Genomic DNA, 17742 nt, shown 5'->3' with positions numbered 1-17742 from the left:
TTATATGTTTATTACCCATGTGGTATCTTAGTTTTATGATATAACTGTTGACATATTTTGCCCATTAAAAAAATTGGGTTATCTTTTCCTTATTGATTTTTCAGTGCTCTTTATTGTGAAAAATTCTTTATATTTGTGTGTGTGTGTGTGTGTATATATATATATATATATATATATATATATATATATATATATGACTTTGACCCAGTGAACTTGGTCCCTCATTATCCTCTTTTAATAATAAGAAAACTGGAGACTTTATTTACCAAGATGAAAGAGCTTATAAGTGCAATACTAGTATGATTACAAAACGCCTGATTTAACCATTAGGCTATACTTCCTCTCCTAAACAGCAACAGATCCTCCAGGTCACAGAAGGTCAAATCTACATCTGTTCCTACTAAGCAAAAGAGTTATATAGACTTTATACAATTTGTGAGAAGAGGACCAAGCAACCCACTGAAAGAACTTCATGGCGAGAGGAGCAGGTCCTGAAGAGGCCATGTCTGTACCCTGGCTCCTACAGCAGCCACTCAGGTGCAACTGTACTGACCCCTCTATCTTTTGAAGGTGCTATCCTTTTTTCTGATAAAGGGTAAAACCAGGAACTTGAGCTCACCTGGTCATTAAACATTTGTTGACACTTTTTTTTTTTTTTTAAAGGAGAAAGCTGTCAATTCCAGTGCCTCTGCCAAATTTCACTCAGGGAATTGCACGAGGGTACATTAATGCTGCAGGTAGGCAAAATGCAGATTGGCAGAGACATTAAATGTGGTCAGCTCTTTCTACCAAAATTCTCTTGTTAGCTTCAATTAAATGAGTTAGCACTTTGCTTTCCTTCCTGTCCTTAAGTGAAATGCCATGAAGCCGTGGAAAGTCTACTGAGTTCTGCCTAAGAAACTGGCTTCTTTTCAAAAAGTGAAGTGATCTTACTATATCCCTTACTTTTCTGAAGCACTTATAAAGCTTAATTAGCTAATGTATTGTAATGGTTGCCAAGCTCTCAGAGTAAAGGGTAATATTGTTACAAATTACTAATTATATCAAATTTTAAAGGATGGTTAAAATATTTTGAAAGAAGGAGCTATAAAAATATCTCTAATCTTAATGTGCTAATCAGTCATCAAACTGTCTGAATACAAATAAAAAATATAATATACCTAATATAATCTTTTTGTTAAAAGCAAAGAGAGATCTTTATAAGATAATGAACTAAAATATCTGTTCTTAATCAGCATGGTAATGTTTCTTTAAATACATTGTCAAACTACCTAATAAGGTAAAGTAATAAGTGGATGCTATTTGCGATTTCCAAATAACACCAGTCATTACCAATTGCCTTAGGCTTTTTCTTGGGCCAACACTACACATGATTGAATAATTATCCTTTAATCAGTACAGTAATGAATAACTGTACCTTCTATGTTTTATATATTTAGATTCAACTTTATTTCATTAGGGTTTATCTCCAAATCAGAACAACCAGCTGTCTCTTATAGAACATGAAGTATGTTTTTGTTTAAAAAATGGGGAAAGCCAACAGTGAATGATTTACAAAAAAATTGTAGATTTAATTGTTAGATCTCTGCTTTAATTCCAAAATGCAGGTTAATGGGAAATAATTTTATTACCATTAAACTAAATACCTCAGATTTCATCAATAATAAAGAAAGATCTCATAGTTATAAACTTATTTACTTTTTGGATACATGCCAGATCTTAAAAAGCAAAATCAAACTTAAAACTACCTTGACTAAAGTTCTAAGGTCACAGGATTCTTTAAAAATCCAGACGTGTATTGTTATGATTTTGGTTGAGAGAATAACACAGTTTCAAATGGAAACAATTTCTTCTTCAAATTCAACAGAAGGTATGGTAAGATCTGAAAATTATATATCATATCTTAACTCTTTACATAACCCAAGGGCACACAGATTTCCTCCATGTCTGCTTCTAGAATTTTCAGTTTCAGTTTTTACATGTACTGTGTATGGTATGAGTTACGGGTCACTATTCTGGTGTTTGTTTTGTTTGTTTGTTTGTTTGTTGTGGCATACGGATGTCCAATTGCTCTAGCAGGATTTTTCTGGGGGGAAAAACCCAAAAACTATTCATTCTCGTTGCCTTTGCACCTTTGTCAAAACCCATTTTCCAGTATATGGGTCTATTTCTGGACTCTGTTCTATTCCATTGCTCCAAGTACTTGTCCCTTTGCCAATACCACACATTCTTGATTACTGTACTTTATAGTAAGTCTTGAAATCAGGCAACGTAAGCCCTCAAATTTTGTTATTATTTTTCAAAATTATTTTGGCTATTTTAGTTCCTTTGCCTTTCCTTGTAATTTTAGAATCATCTTGATAATTTCTCCAAAAAGTCCTGCTGTAATTTCAACTAGGATTACAATGAATCTCTATTAAACTTGCTTTTAACTTTAAACACTTCAGCTCTGTTAAATATGTATCAGCAAATACAATTCCAATACAGATAAGCTTCAGAAAACGAAAAAATACAATGGACTTTAAATGTGTGCTGATCAGACAATCGTATTAGACTACCTAGCAATGGTCCTACAAATCCTAGGAATATAAGGAACATTCACTGAATAGAACAAGTGATGATGCACAAAGGTGAAGAAACTATCCAGTCTCTCATGCAGAAAGGACATATTATCAGTTATACCCAAAGAAGATAATATTCCAACTTTTCTATGTGGTCAAGGTCTTCTTCACAAAATAGCCTGTTAAAAGGTCCACTGACCATTTTATATCCTTTTATATTCGTATGTACACTGCCACTTAAGATTAACACCTCCTAACTGCCCCACATCTAACAGAAGGGCTTTCTGAAATGTCACAAGAAGAACCTCATCTTATCCAGGGGGAACTAGCACAGATGAAACGTTAGCAGAACTGTCTGGGAGCTTTCAGCCTTGTTTTTGAAATGTCCATTTTCTCCATCGTATTAGACACAGTAAAACAAATAAAAGTGTTTCACCTGGATGAAGATCTGTACCTGGTTGGCTAGTCAGTCCTGGGAGAGACTCCTGCAGTTGATAGGTAGAGGTCGAGGACGAAGTGCCGTCAGCTGTGTTATTTGATGTCATATATGCTCCGTACGTTGATGCTGAGTAATACTGTGCATACTGGTTTTGGCCAAAGGCTGTGTAGGATGGATAATCCTGAAATGATAATGGAGATGTGGGTGTGCTTGAAAGACAAACTACCCTGTAGTATGCTTGAAAGAAAAGCAAACGCTATGCTAAAATGAAATGTGAGTACTTGGCTCCATTTGTTTCAGAGTCCACAGCTTTGAGGAGCTCCTAATGAGCAGAGACAATTTTGTGGGCATCTTCTGCATGCATAGTCATGAACTACCCTGACTGTTTTGCAAACCAGGTCCAGTACACACATTGTAACCTGTCTAAAGGTTACATATGCTTCACTTTGCCTCCATGATTATGTATCTAAGATTTACATTATAGGGTCTTATGCACTTGAGGGGAGAAGGAGATGAACTCACTGCATTATTCACAGCATCATTCTCATACATCCTCTTCTAACATCACCAGCAAGGGGGAGGTGTGGCTACCCCTCCCAGCTCCCATGCACACCTCGGTCTGCATTATTGCTATTTTTGTTCCCCTTCTAGACTACACTTGATAATTTTGCTTTCTTGGCAAGAGGTAGAGAGTAAATAAAAGAAGATGAATAAAAGATTTTCAAACATTTAGTTTGCCTCATTTGTTACAGAGGGGGGAGAAAGCATTGGATCAACTCTTCTGACTGCTTCTTATTTTAAAAAGTTTAAGAATCTTAAAATGATCTAAATAATCCTTCAAAATCCTTTTACATATTGAGCTAATGAATAAAAATGTGTTGCAATAATTGGTGTTTAATATCTAGCATGTTTTAACCCAAATTGTTATCAGTGATGACAAATCCTTGATCAGGATTAAAATCCTCTAATACATGTTCCCAAGGGGAAAAGATCCACATTTGATGTGGTTTCCAGAAGAAGAAATTCTCTGTATAAAGTAAATATGTATATAAGCAAATGTGTATATTTAATTCACATATTAAATATGTGTATAAGCAAATATGTATATTATCAAATATGTATATTACCAGAAAAGATTAAGTAGTATGGCAGAAAGTTAAAATTCTATTTATTTCAAGGCCTGATGCGACCCATTACCACCTGTGCACAAGAAAAAAAATCTCTTAGCAATATTTGGACAAAGTTCCTAGCCACATATAATATTTTTTCAAAGTAAAATAGTAATAGCAAACATTTACTTAGTGCTTGCTTGTTAGGTATTGTTCTAAAGCCTTAAATGGATTTAGTCATTTAATCCTCACAACCCTCTATATGGCATTATCATTATCCCCGTTTTACATTGAAGCGGACAAAAGCACAGAGTGGTTAAGTGATCTGCCCAAGGCCAAGCAGCTAGCAAGTTTCAGAGCTGGAATTGGAAGCCGGAGAGCCTGACTAGCCCTTGATGAGGCTGCTAATGCCCTTAGAGGAAGATGAAGTTACTGATTGGAATGGTCCAGCCTACTAGCCTCTGGGGAATAAAATGTCGCTTTGTATTTAGACATATCTCAAAGATCTCTGCTTCTCCTCCTTTCCACAATTGTCACTCTGGTCCATGCTATCTTCACTTCCTGTTGTAGCCAATGGACAGGTTTTCTAATTTGTCTCCTTGTTTCCAGTTTTGACTTTCTCCAAAGTTCCTGACGCCAGAGTAATGTTTTCAAAACATAAATTATATGATGCTATTCTCCTGCTCAAAATCCTTTAATAGCTTCCCATTGTGCTTGGAATAGAATCAAAATTCCTTATTTTAAACCACAGGGTCCTCTATGTGCAGGCCCCTGCCTATCACCACACATGTTTCCACACCAGACCCTTACGTACAAGCTAAACTCTAGCCTGCTTTGACTTCATTACACACCAAGTTTTTCACCCCTCAGGGGTCTGGTACATGCTGCTTTCTATGCTTGGAACACCCTTACCCTCTTTCTTCATTTAGCTCTTAGAAGACTTGGCCTCATTGTCGTTTCAAGAGAAAAGCCTTCCATGAATTTACCCCTACTCAGCTCTCCACTAATACATTTTAATAGGACTCTGTTCTCTTCCCTCATGTTTTCTCATTCTATGTTTACTTATGTGTTTACTGGTTTACTGTCTCTTCTCTCTTACACTACCACTCTGCCGAGTGTATATTTCTATTATTATTTCATTATGTCCCATCCTCTGTCCGTATTATTTTCATGCCTGTTTCTTTAGGATTATGTCCTTCCAGAGAGTAGAGAACAATGACTTACTATTTTTGAATTACCAGTACCTAGTCAAAAATCTAATAAATAGTTAGTGCTCAATAAATGTTTACTGTGTCAATAAGAGTAAAATTAAGCTCTCTGGATTTTCAAAAATTCTCAATTTTAAAAATATACAAGATGCATACTGGCTCCAATTTTACTGTTTTAAGAAACAATTTTTCTAACTAATGCCAAAGTCTGAAGTTTAATCTTACAAAACCTGATAATTCTACATTATTTAATAATCAAAATTTCATTTTTACCTTTTGTTCTGTTAATGAAAAGTAAAAGAAGGCCATTAATAAAATCTTCAGTAAATCCAAAGATTGCGCACTTGTGCAATAGTTTACAGTTTAGATACATAAAAGCCCACTGATTATATTAAAGTAAAATAAAGTATTGCCTATGCAGGAAATCAACAATCCGTCCATCTCAACTCCTCTGAACATTATTGAGAATTAGGAAATAAGCACAAAAGATCCTGTAGTGTCAGTATATATAGGAAACGCTTCTCACTTTTAGCTGATCTGCTTATTTAGGGACAATCGCTCTTGCTCCACATGTAATTCTAACAAGCTAGATTTTAAAACTCACAAAAATATTAAGAAAATATAATTAGGAGGAAGACTAAAAGGACTTCTAGAGGCAAGCACTATGACAAAAGCAAAAAACTACAGTATTCAGGCAAATAGGAATCAACATTTATAAAACTAAGAAAAGATAATCAAAAGCCAACAGTAGTCTAAGAGGCATTTTGTTTAATAGCAAATTATATTTTGGACTAAAAATGTCTCATAGTCTACAGCACAATCCAATTATTGATTACAGTTTAATCTATTCATTAATTTTCATAATGAAACTCTTTTATCAAGAAAAACAAAATTATGCTTAGTCTTAAACTAAATTATGTTTAACCCTCTGTCGGGCACGACTGATCTCACAGATTTATTGCACACACATTTTCAAATACCTAACAGTTAACTTTATCGCTCATCACTTCCATATCTTCCCCCCATACCGTAAACTATCGCCAGTCATGTTTGTGACTTAGTGCAGTCAAGACATATTTCTTAGTGGCATCTTTTTGTGCAACGAATCTGTGAGCTCAGTTGTTGCGCCGACGGAGGGTTAAGATAATAGGAAAGTATGCAATCGATTTTGTAATCCCATGCCAAATGGTTAAAAGAATTACAGCTTAAATGTTTAAAAGGCAAACCTTTAGAAAACAGAAAAGCTAAAATATCCAGAATTACACATATCCCCCAAATTCCAGATAGCTAATTTTTATTACCCTGATGTGCCATCTTAACTTTAAATTTAAGAAACCTTATTCTGGGAGAATATGCACTTATATGGCAACCTGAAACTATTCTTCAAAAATCTGAAATAGGTATGAAAAGCATAAACATAAAAAAGTACTATACCTGTTGTGAACCGCTGAAATTTGTTGAATTGGACACTGAATTATTTGCATAAATAGTAGATGACGGTGTAAAACTAGAACCTAGAGGTAAAAAAAAATTGCTTTTTAAAAGTATTCTTGTAAGTGAATACAAATATTTTACTTTGCAGTATTTAGTGGAAGCGATATATTTTTAATTGTGTTCTTAAGATAGTGAAATTTGAAGTTGAGAGATTTATAAGGAAAATATAAATCTATATCATTTATAGATATCACTCTAGCCCTCCTATACCAACAAGTAACATTTTTCCTGTAGAAGTCTGTTGAACTAAACAGGAGCATGTGAGAAGAGTATTAATAAGAACTGCAGCTAACCTTTAGGGTTAAGTGTCTAGAACTGCAGAAGCACTTGAAGAATAAAATATGTAGAGTGAGACTACTTCCAGACTACTGGAATTTTCAAATGGCCATATCAACTGTATTTGCATACAGCAATTACCTGAGTTAAATATTTGGACAGGGTTAGCTTAAGAAAAAAACACACAGAACCCATTTAGAGATGATGCTTACTGCCTCCTGTCCTCACAGTCCTCTGTCCTTTCCTTAGGATAAAAAGAGAGCTAGGAACTAGGGTACAGACTCAATATGGTTTATACTGTACTAATTTAAAGTTTGAAGGCCTTCTAAAATTTACTATATGGCCAGAAATTTATTTGGCAATTTTTTTTTAAGATTTTTTTTTTTTATTGGGGAATTGGGGGAAGGGGAACAGACAAGTTGCTGTCGTTTTGTTCTTCAATCCAGTTGTGGAGGATGTTGCTTCACTGGCCCAAGTTGGCACCATCATTGCGCTCTTCCCAGGGGAGGCACATCAGTCGCCGGCTTCTGGACGGCCGCTCACTGCAGCTGCTGGCCGCTCACGCTGGCTGCTGGCCACACACGGTAGCCCATGGCAACCCACTGCCACAGGGACTGCAGCCTACGCCGTCACCGGCGACTCAGGGCAGCCCAGCTCCAGGTTGAGCTGTTGTTCAGCATCTTAGCTGTAGAGGGCAGTGTCACTGGCCCTCATATGTGGGATCCGAACCGGGGCCCTCTGGCGTCCCAAGCCAGTTCTTAACCATCGCGCCACTCGGCCGGCCCTATCCAGCAATTTTTTAAGATTAGGGCAAAAACAAGTGAACTATAATTTTTGCAGATTATTTTTTAAAAATACATTCTTCTGGAACGTACTTGTTAAGGAGTAAAATGAAAGACTATTGAGGCAGCTGATTATCTTATCAACAGGTTTTGAATAGAAATAGAATTATGTCATCAATCCAAATTGACCTGACTTGAAATATCCCATATGAGAGTGTTGGGGGAATACATGAAAATGTCTGTATAGTCTTGCACACTGCTGACTGAAGCTGTGTGGCTCATTATGGCTGTAGCATGTATGGCAACGTGTTTTCACCTACATTCTAGGTCAAAAGAGAACCTGCCATTTCAGCTAAAAAGGTCAAACTCATTATTTCATTTTACTCAATTGATTCAAATGTCAATACTAGTCGGTTCAAATATGTTACTATAACCCCAAATTTATGACTAACGTTATGGACAAAATGCCAGATAGGAACAAGGTTTTAATGTTTTTTACCAGGTCACTAATTTTTTTCCGCAACTACTACACAGTGATTAATTGGAGTCAAAAACAAGAGGAAAAAAATTTTTTTAAATGATCATCTATGGGGGATTCTGGGGGTGGTACGAACGATAGAAATATTCCTATTAAGAAATGTAGTATCAATAGGGGAGAGGTATTTTAGGAATGAGCAAAAAACTCCTCAATCATTCAATGATAAACTGGACTTAGAAAAGTGCTAATTCAATTTTAAATAGAATCCAACAGCATTGTGTACTTAAGGAATACTAATAAGAAAATCCTGGTTGTTGTCTGAATCTTTGAAATCACTTAAGTAGATGCCAAATGTGACTGCTGCCATGGTGACTGGCTTGGAGTTGCTTTGCTGGGACCAAGTTTCCTGCCAATTTTATGCAACTTAAACTTAAGTCTTTAAATTTGGTATGGGTCATGTTTCTTGAGGTCTATTCAACTCTTTCCATCCTGTTTCTTTCTGGTTATTTTGTCTTTTCTGATAAAATTCTGTGAGCAGAGGTAATGTTGAAAACCCTCTTTATGACTGTATATTCCTAGTCTGAAGCCAAGGCGTCTCATTCAAAGAATCTGTTCTCATATAATGTGTTTCCTGTGTGGCTACTTACCTGGCATCTGGTAAGAATAAGGTGTCTGGCCCGGCTGTGGGGTGGAGAATCCTGGGCTGTAACTGAGGCACCCACTTTGCAAGGGGGACTGAGTTTGTGGAAGTCCACTCTCTGTCTTGATGCCTGGCAACATCACACCCAAATCTATTTGGAAAATGCATGTGCAAAACCATTTAATTACTAAACGATCTTAATTCTGAGTTGCAAAACTTAGAATACACAACTACTAGCTAGCAGGATTATCTGCTTATAACCAAAAAAGGAGAAGAGAGAAGCCATGAAATACCGTAGGTGGGCAGGCTGTAGGGCTGTCCTGTCTGTGAGTAGGCTGTGTAGACAGCTGGCTGCTGCATTCCCGAATACTGAGTCTGGCCTGCATAGGCAGACATTGTTTGAGCTGCTGGTGTAGAAAGAATGTGTGGATAGGGCCTAAATATCAGAAAAATAGCATTACTGTGGCAACAAAGACTGCATATTAATTCAGACAGCCTAGATTCAGTGAAACCTTATAATAGCCAGGAAGTATCCTCTTCTTTATCCACAATGTAACTTTAACAATATAGGACAGGTCAAGAGTCTGAACGGCAGGAGCCCAGGCTCTGCTACACACCAGTCTAGTGATCTTGGACAAATAATTTAAACTCCTTAAGTCTCTACAGCTCACTGGTAAAATGAGAAACTTTGGAAGTCATATCTAAAGTCTTTTCCAGGTCTGTAATTCTTGTTTACATCAAAAATAGTATTCTAATTAATATGGAAATGAGGAAAATGGAGCACAGGCCATTAAATTAATATGCTTGTAAGCATATGTCCAGTCGCTGTGAGTGACCTCATGCTATGCAATGACTACAAAAGTCATTAAAAGCCCTACCAAGAATTCTCTACCAAGAACTAAAAACCTTAAATAAAACAACAACAACAAAAAGTAGGCAGCTTCCTGAAAAGATATGGAATGCCATTCCCTGCATCATGCTACATTTTATAGGATGTTCCCAAACGGACATCCAATTCCAAGACTATCCTTAAGAAGAACACTTTAGTTGCTGCAGAAAATAACATTTAAATGTGTATGAATCTGGACTCCAAACTCTTGACACATCTGGCTGATTGCAACCAAATTTAGATATTCACCCAATACGCTTACACTTGATATTTCTACCCCTGTCCTCAATAAGTTTGCATTAGTTATAAAAACAGTAGATCATATTCTTCAAAAATATATTTATTAGGACTTGAAATCTAATAAAAATACTATAATGATGGAACATATTATAAAGTGTTGATATTTGAACATAATGTAATCTATTTACATTTTCTTTAAATTATTTGGCATTTTTGAATTTTCATGAAAAAGTCAGCGTATTCTGGTTTGAGCTGGATGCTTTCCTCTAATGTCCAGAATTAAGGGAATTGTCCAGACAAAAGTGAGTATACCTCTATTTCTAGATTTGTACAGGATATGTATCTATCGATCCAACTAATCTATCCAAGTATCTAAAATACATTTATACATAAATGCATCCCAATTTAAAGTTGTTATATTATGTGAATACAGATTAATAAAGATCACCCTGGAAAATTATTCTAACAACTCTGAAAGAATTTATTGACCACTTACTTGGAAGGATAGAGCTGTGGGGAATATTGATGTGCTGATCTGGGGCTGTAGCCACTACTTGTTATTACTGTAAGACACAAAAAAACAGTGCAAAAAGGTTGCTTCATAAATATATTTCATTAGAGTATACAAAACCAATTTGAAGAAATTACCATGTTAAAGATATGTTTTTAAAAATTTTCTAAAAAGAAACAGATGCCTAAACATTTTCTTCTAACTGCTTCTAGTTTGTTTTAAGAGCATGAAATGGATTCTTCTTAAAAATCATTTCCCTCCATCATTCATCTATTTTCTCAAATCAGTAGCATGCTCTTATGTATTAATATGTTATGAATAAATATCTTTGATTATAGGTAATTCAGCTTTCATGATATAAAAGTAATTTTTTAACTTGCAAAACTTATGTTTAAAATTCCAAATATGATTGCAATATAGTGCTCTTCATGTTTATTCTAATAGAAATACATAAAAATTAAGAAAAACACGACATTCAACCTTCATTTTCAAATTGTCAAATGCCATCATTTTCCATTTATTTTTCTTTTTACCAATCAGATGGGTCATTAAAAAATGCTGAGTCCAAAATATTCTAGCAATAATTGGAATATACACATAAAAAGCATGGGTAATGGTGTGACATGCTAATAAAAACACAATTGCAAAATGCAGCAGCAGTCCTATTTACAAATATATTCTAAACTATGAGAGAGTGCTTTTTTGAGGAGAACATGAAGGTGAAAATCGGGTCCTACTAATACATCACCCATACATGCAGCCCCAAACTGGAATATATCCAAAAGTTGGGAAGTTTCTCCTTCCGTTAACCATCTGCATTGACTAAGACAGATGTATTGCAAATATATGGACTCTAAAGTGTTGAGGCAGTCCCCTCAGAGCCAATCCATACTAGGCAAGCACACAGAGTGTCTTTATTAGGCCATCTGCTGTTCATTCACTTTTCAAAAAGATTAAAGTAGTACACAACGCAGCACTGGAATTAGTTTAGTTTAATCAATCACAGTCATTACTTCAAAGTACTATGTCCTCGCTAAGTTGTTCATAATAATTTTGGAGCTAAACTTTTAGAATTATAAAAGTGACAAATAGGGTTAGGTTGCTAAGTATTTTATAAAACACAGGATTCTTCTATATCAAAATGCTATCACATACCCTTGTGATCTATTGCTTCATAAACATGTATAATTTAACGTATTTAAAATGCTATTTGGCCTGTAAGCTTTGAATACGGAAATTATATTACAGTTTTCAGAAAGAATATTTTCAAGAATATTATGAATCAATTTTGAAAATCATTGAATATGACTAGAGTCATTTTGTACTAAATATTTGCAGCAACCAAAATTTAAGTTAACTTGCAATATATATTTGAAAATACATTGATCAATGAAGCATTGATTTTCTACTTATGTATTAAAAACTTAAAGAATGTTTGAGACTTTCAAATCCACTCAATGAGAACAGGCTTTTTCTATCATACCATGGGAACTGAATGTACTTTATATAAGAGCAATAGTGTTATTCCACAGGAAATTCAGTCTGATTCATTCTTTCACAATAGTGAATACTCTGTTTACCAGAAATATAGTTAAATGAGGCTTAATTCCATGTTTTTTGTCTCTATAAAATTTCACTTTGACACACTCAAGACTTTGATTATACTAATCAGATATTCTCAAGATTGTAAAACACAAGGTTTCCCCAAAGAGACTTCAAATAATGAAAAAGAAACATTCACTATAGCAGCTTTTGTTAAATAAATAAGCCAAAGAGCAAAATTATTTCAGAAAAAAAAGCCGATAATTTAGACATCAGAATAATGTACCTATAAAAGTATAAAGGCTCAACCTTTAAAATTTCATATTAATGTCTATATGTTCATTTTCTAATTAGAATATAAAACCTTTGGTTCAGAAAATTAGCATGTTCACATAAAACTTGAGGAGTTTGTGCTTAATTAAAATGTATACATTTTATTCTAACATAAATCTGCACATAACTGAAAACAACAACAATATTTGACTAAAATGAGTTGAGATTATAAAATCTGCTGATCAAAGTAAAGATGGTTCCTACACAGGCTAAGCTTCATTATGACTACCGGAAAACAATGGGAGACTTCCTTTTATTATCCATTGTTATTTAACTAATCAAGAGACATTACCCAAAGCATTCAACTCATTATACTCCATCATTCCTGTATACGAAAGTAAGCAAATCTGCTTGTCTTCAAAATGTCTTGATAATTTACTAAAACAAATTTTTAAAGAATATTATCAGACTCTCAGAGAAGGTCATATCAAGCAATTGTATTGTTTTGCTTTTATTATTGTGACCCTTATATCAGTGACTTTCAGTGAGGTGGGAGGTGGGAGAGGGAGTAGGAATTTTGCTCCAGGGGATATTTTTGGTTGTCATAGCTGGAGGGTGCTACTCTCATCCTGGGATAGATGATAGGGAAGTTGCTAAACATCTCACAGTGCAGAAGACAGCTACCCCACAATAAAAAATTGGCCAATTTTTTAATAGTGCTGTTGTTGAGAACCGCTGTCCTAGATCATTGCTGCCCCAAAGAACTTGGTCCATGGTGTTGGAAAAGTTCTATACCTGATTTGTCCAATGGAAGTCTCTAAGAAAACCCACATGCAGCTATTAAGCACTTGAAATGTGACTAGATACTTTATTTTTTCACTTGTACCAAATTTTAATAATTTAGACTTAAATAGCCACATATGTGGCTATTAGTGGCTACTTTATTGAATAGTGCAGCTCTCGTTAAGTCTTAACAGAAAACTGGGAAACTATTTGTACAGAAAATATGAGTGAATTTCAGATAGGATGATTATTCACAACTATTTCTTTTTCCATCTTTATATTTTCCAATAGCATATCACTGAAAAAGACTCCTGGACTGGTCAGGACACTGTTTTAGACTATTTATACCAGTGACCACCTATGAAGCCTTGACTGTATGACCTTGACTGCTTTACCTTCTCAGTACCTCAATATTCTTGTCTGTAAAATGGATCAGAGATCTCTGGAATTCCTTCTGGAGCTAACGCTTGACAATTTTGTCATTAAGCTTTCAATCAACTTGTGGTATACTACTTGAGTATGTCAGCAATTAGTTAATAATTCCATTCCTTTCCTTAAAAATATGTTCATATCCATTTACTTTGCAGGAAGTTTACAAGGGTTATGGTGAATAATAAAGAATGCTAGAGTTAATTGGTACCTATTTATCTCTTGGGAGGCAAGTGAATTGCAGGAAAAGATATAAATTAGCATGTATGAGTCTCTATTCAGAGTGTATGAATTATTATTTCTTTCTGTTTGGAGTACTAATATTTATGTGAATACGTGGTGACTGTTCTTAATCAGTGTGAACTAATGAAATGGGATCTCCTGTATCTATAAATATCAAACGTATTCTAGAAAAACATTATACTCAAGAATATACCTCAACTTCTTTTACATGAATCTCACCCACATAAAATCCTTGTATGTAAGAACATGGATAAATGTAAAATAGAGTAACAGAACCAAGATTGAATTATCACAAATACTTTTCTAGTTTGAATGTTCATCTTTCTGCTATACACATTCCTCCTCACGTTAAAAAAAGTCATTTAACCAAATAATAAACCAAACAAAATATTGCAACATTAAAAAAAATCTTTAAGTCAATTGAATGCGAGTCATTTGTGCCCACCTGGGAGTTATCAGGTATTTATATTTAGAAAGGATTGATGTTTAAAGACATGCTATTGTTCTCTTTGAAGCATTTGAGTAAAAGTCGTGCTCTCAGAGGCTGGGTTCTAATGCAACCAGCATGTGCACTCCTGCAACCCATTAACCTTTAATACTTGTCACTCAGCTGCTTACACAGGAGGATTTTTTTAAACCCAGAGAGGAAACAAGGTTATTTAGAAGGAATCAAATGGATAGCTTTACATCTCAAATGTTGGAGAGAACATAGTTTTTATGTTATTTAAATAGGCGAGTTGAAGGAATAAAGTCAACTATTACAACCTAATTATTAAAATAAAACTGTATAAAATAATTATGAAGGAAGCCAGCTCTGCTTATTTCTAATAAGAAAGTCAGGGGAATCTTTTGCTGTCAACTGAAAATCCAGCAAAACGATTCCAAATATAATTTCTAAAAATACATAGTTTTATGCCAATCAGTTCTCAAAAAAAAGTGAATCCATTGCTAAGTTGATAAAACCCCACGTTCTAACTTGGTGTGTATGCTGCTTGTTCACTAGGAGAATTGTGTAGATCCCAATGTGTAGGTAACAACTCACAAGCTTAAGGCTTTACCTGACCCAGTAAAAGTGTCAAGCGCTCCATCTCCAGTCGTGGTTGTGGTTTCAGTGCTGTTCAAAGGCTCTGTTTTGACTGCAAGGAGAGACACTACGTAGAAGAATAAGTACATGTGAGTTTTATTTCTAAATGGATATCAAAGACTGACTGTTCTACTAGTGGTTTTTCTAGCTACCATGGGCATGCACGAGAAAACTTGAGAAGTCGATGAAGAGAGTTTTGTTAATTTAGCTTCTAAATGGACATGCATTTGTAGAAAATTTAATCTAAGAAACCTCTGGCTAAGCTGGTTCTCTGGAGAATTTGTCTTTTAAAGCCAGTCAACCTTAAAACGTTGAAACAGCAGTACACATATTTGCATTTTTAACGCACCTAAAGCACACTCTGATATTATAGTCAAAAGGCAGAAAAAAAGGATCAGAAATCAGTCTTCAGCACATTTAATCTGAATCATAACAAGGAGATACACTAGTTTATATGTTACTTCTTCCAAAGATGATATTAAAAAAAAAGATTGCATAAGAGTAAAATGAAGGCATATTCAAATACAGAAACCATGGGTATATTTTATGTGATGGGTGAAAAATGAGGCACTCAGTATATTTTTCTGCTTTTAAAAAAGACTAAAGAGCTATACATAAGGTGTTAGGCTTTTTATTTTAATGGCATTAACAATTTTTAATGAATTCTAGAGATATGCATAGGATAAGAGATAATTTTTACAGCAATAAGTCTATCTTTTGAAAACTCTCCAACATGGTATTTCTACTTTGAGGTGGTCTATTTTGACAAAATCCCCACTTGGCAATGACGTAGCCTGGTACACATTATTGTCATTAGATACAAGGAATAGGGGGAGGCAGGCAGTGGAAAGGCCTCTTCTCATTTTGTCACACCATATTTTCCCGTTGTGGGCAAAGCTCTGCTACATACATCAAAGCAGCAAACTAAGTTATTTTCTACTTAACACCTCTTATGTTTCTTGGAATGATACAATTAAATAACTTAGAAGCAAGCAGAAAACTGGAAAGAAGAAGGCTGAAGACTAGCCAGCCATGAATAAATATTGCAGTAGAATAGTGGGTTAAGAGCTTCCCCACCAACCAAGCAAGTCAGTAAGGTTACTCCGTTAGAAAAGCAATTAAGTGGTGGAGAAACATGCAGTAAGGATTATGCTCTTTTCCCATGAACAGAATCGACTGGACCCTCCCTCAGTGAGCTCTGGGGTTAATTTAGTATCCATCATTCATTAATGTCATGAAGATTTGCTAGAAGATTCAGAGAACTGTAAAGGTTGGAAAGAAGAAGTAAAGAAACTTAGATTACTTCTTCTAGCAAAAGGGAAATTTAAAGTTGACCTATTTTTCAATAGCAACAATAACCTAAGAAGTAGTGTCTAATTATTTGTACAATGATAAATAATGAATTGTGGTTACTACTTTTCAGTAGTACTATGTATATAGTGGCCTATATTATGGTTATAGCAGACCACTAGTTATATTTACTACTACAAAATGATTTACTACTACATAATTTTTTATTGAGAGCTTACTATGTGCTAGACTATTTAAATTCAGCTAATCATTAAAACAACCCTGATCAATATGAACCACTACATCCATTTTATACACGAGGAAACTAAGTTTGGGTGGGCTGAGGAGCTTGTATGAGTTCCATCACAGGAAATGACATAGCTAAGATCCAAACACAGGTCTTCAGCTCTAAATTCATGATCTCTGCACCGTAAAAGGATGTCTTCAGGTATGAGAATACCTTCTGTTCATTACAGGGACTCTTCACATAGGCTCAGAGAGTGATAAGAATGGGGTTATTTTCTAGGCAGGGTAAGTAGGCACCGTTTGTTAATAATGAAAACTGAAAAATAGGCTAATGAAGTATGCTTTGCATTTCTTCCTCAGGACGTATGTTAAAAGACAACGAGAAGTAGCAAGTTTGAAAGCATATAACACCATATACTTAAGTACTTAATACATTCCAGTTGCTTTTGCTGTGCTTTATCGATATTAACTCATTTACTCCCAATGACAATCATATGAGGGTGATAATATTATCATCTCCATTTGTCAGGTGAGGAAACTAAGGCACAAAGAGGTTGAATAACTTGCCTAGAGTCACAGAGCTGGTAAGAGCTAGGATGTGAGACAAGGCAGCGTAGTTTCAGGTTCCAAACTCTAAACCATAGCACCTCGCAGGCAGCACGAACTGATCAAGCATCCCTTTAATCTGTACAAAGGTGACCCAGGGTGTGATCTAGATGAGTCTAAAGGGTCCCTGTGATGAAATGTCCACCATCTACTTCTGACATTTATGACAAAACCTTCAGCAAAACTAAGACGAGAAAAAGTTGCTCAGAACTTCCAAATTCTAATTGTGGCTAAATTCCTACTTAAATGTGTCTAAATCTATAAGCAATACTTGCAAAATATATTTATTAACACTAACAGTAATCTATATTTCACTTGAGAATTGGCGACAACAGAGCAGAATGACAGCTGTGTCTAACAAAGCTGGTCTAGAAGCCAGGCAGGAGGATTCATTTTGTTACTTTGGATCCCAAGTTTGAAATTTGATTTCAGAAACGTAGTAGGGATGTTGATTAAAATCTCCTCAATTTGAAAGTTTCAGGTGCTCAAAAGGAGAAAGAAGAAAAGGGAAAGAAAGAGTTTGTGGTTGTATTTATTATACTGGAAACATCTGTCATTAAAATTTTAAAGGTCTGCATTTAGTCAGAGACAGACAAAGAAGATTCATTTTACTGAGAAA

General features: G+C 35.0%; 1 protein-coding gene across 1 annotated transcript in view; it reads right to left on the bottom strand.

Annotated features, from left to right (window-relative positions):
* The window catches only part of EYA4 (EYA transcriptional coactivator and phosphatase 4), a 264833-nt gene that overhangs the window by 35885 nt on the left and 211206 nt on the right, over positions 1–17742 (bottom strand). The window contains exons 7-12 of the mRNA XM_019625105.1: positions 14956–15048; positions 10613–10679; positions 9281–9423; positions 8995–9138; positions 6752–6831; positions 2998–3181 (exon numbers count right to left, since the gene is read on the bottom strand). Coding sequence (XP_019480650.1) covers positions 2998–3181; positions 6752–6831; positions 8995–9138; positions 9281–9423; positions 10613–10679; positions 14956–15048 — 711 coding nt within the window. The remainder of the gene's footprint in view (positions 1–2997; positions 3182–6751; positions 6832–8994; positions 9139–9280; positions 9424–10612; positions 10680–14955; positions 15049–17742) is intronic.

The sequence above is a fragment of the Hipposideros armiger genome, unplaced genomic scaffold, assembly GCF_001890085.2.
Source record: "Hipposideros armiger isolate ML-2016 unplaced genomic scaffold, ASM189008v1 scaffold_614, whole genome shotgun sequence".
In the NCBI taxonomy this organism is placed as follows: Eukaryota; Metazoa; Chordata; class Mammalia; order Chiroptera; family Hipposideridae; genus Hipposideros; species Hipposideros armiger.
Note: the sequence above shows the minus strand (reverse complement) of the source record. Positions and strands in the feature narration are given on the sequence as shown.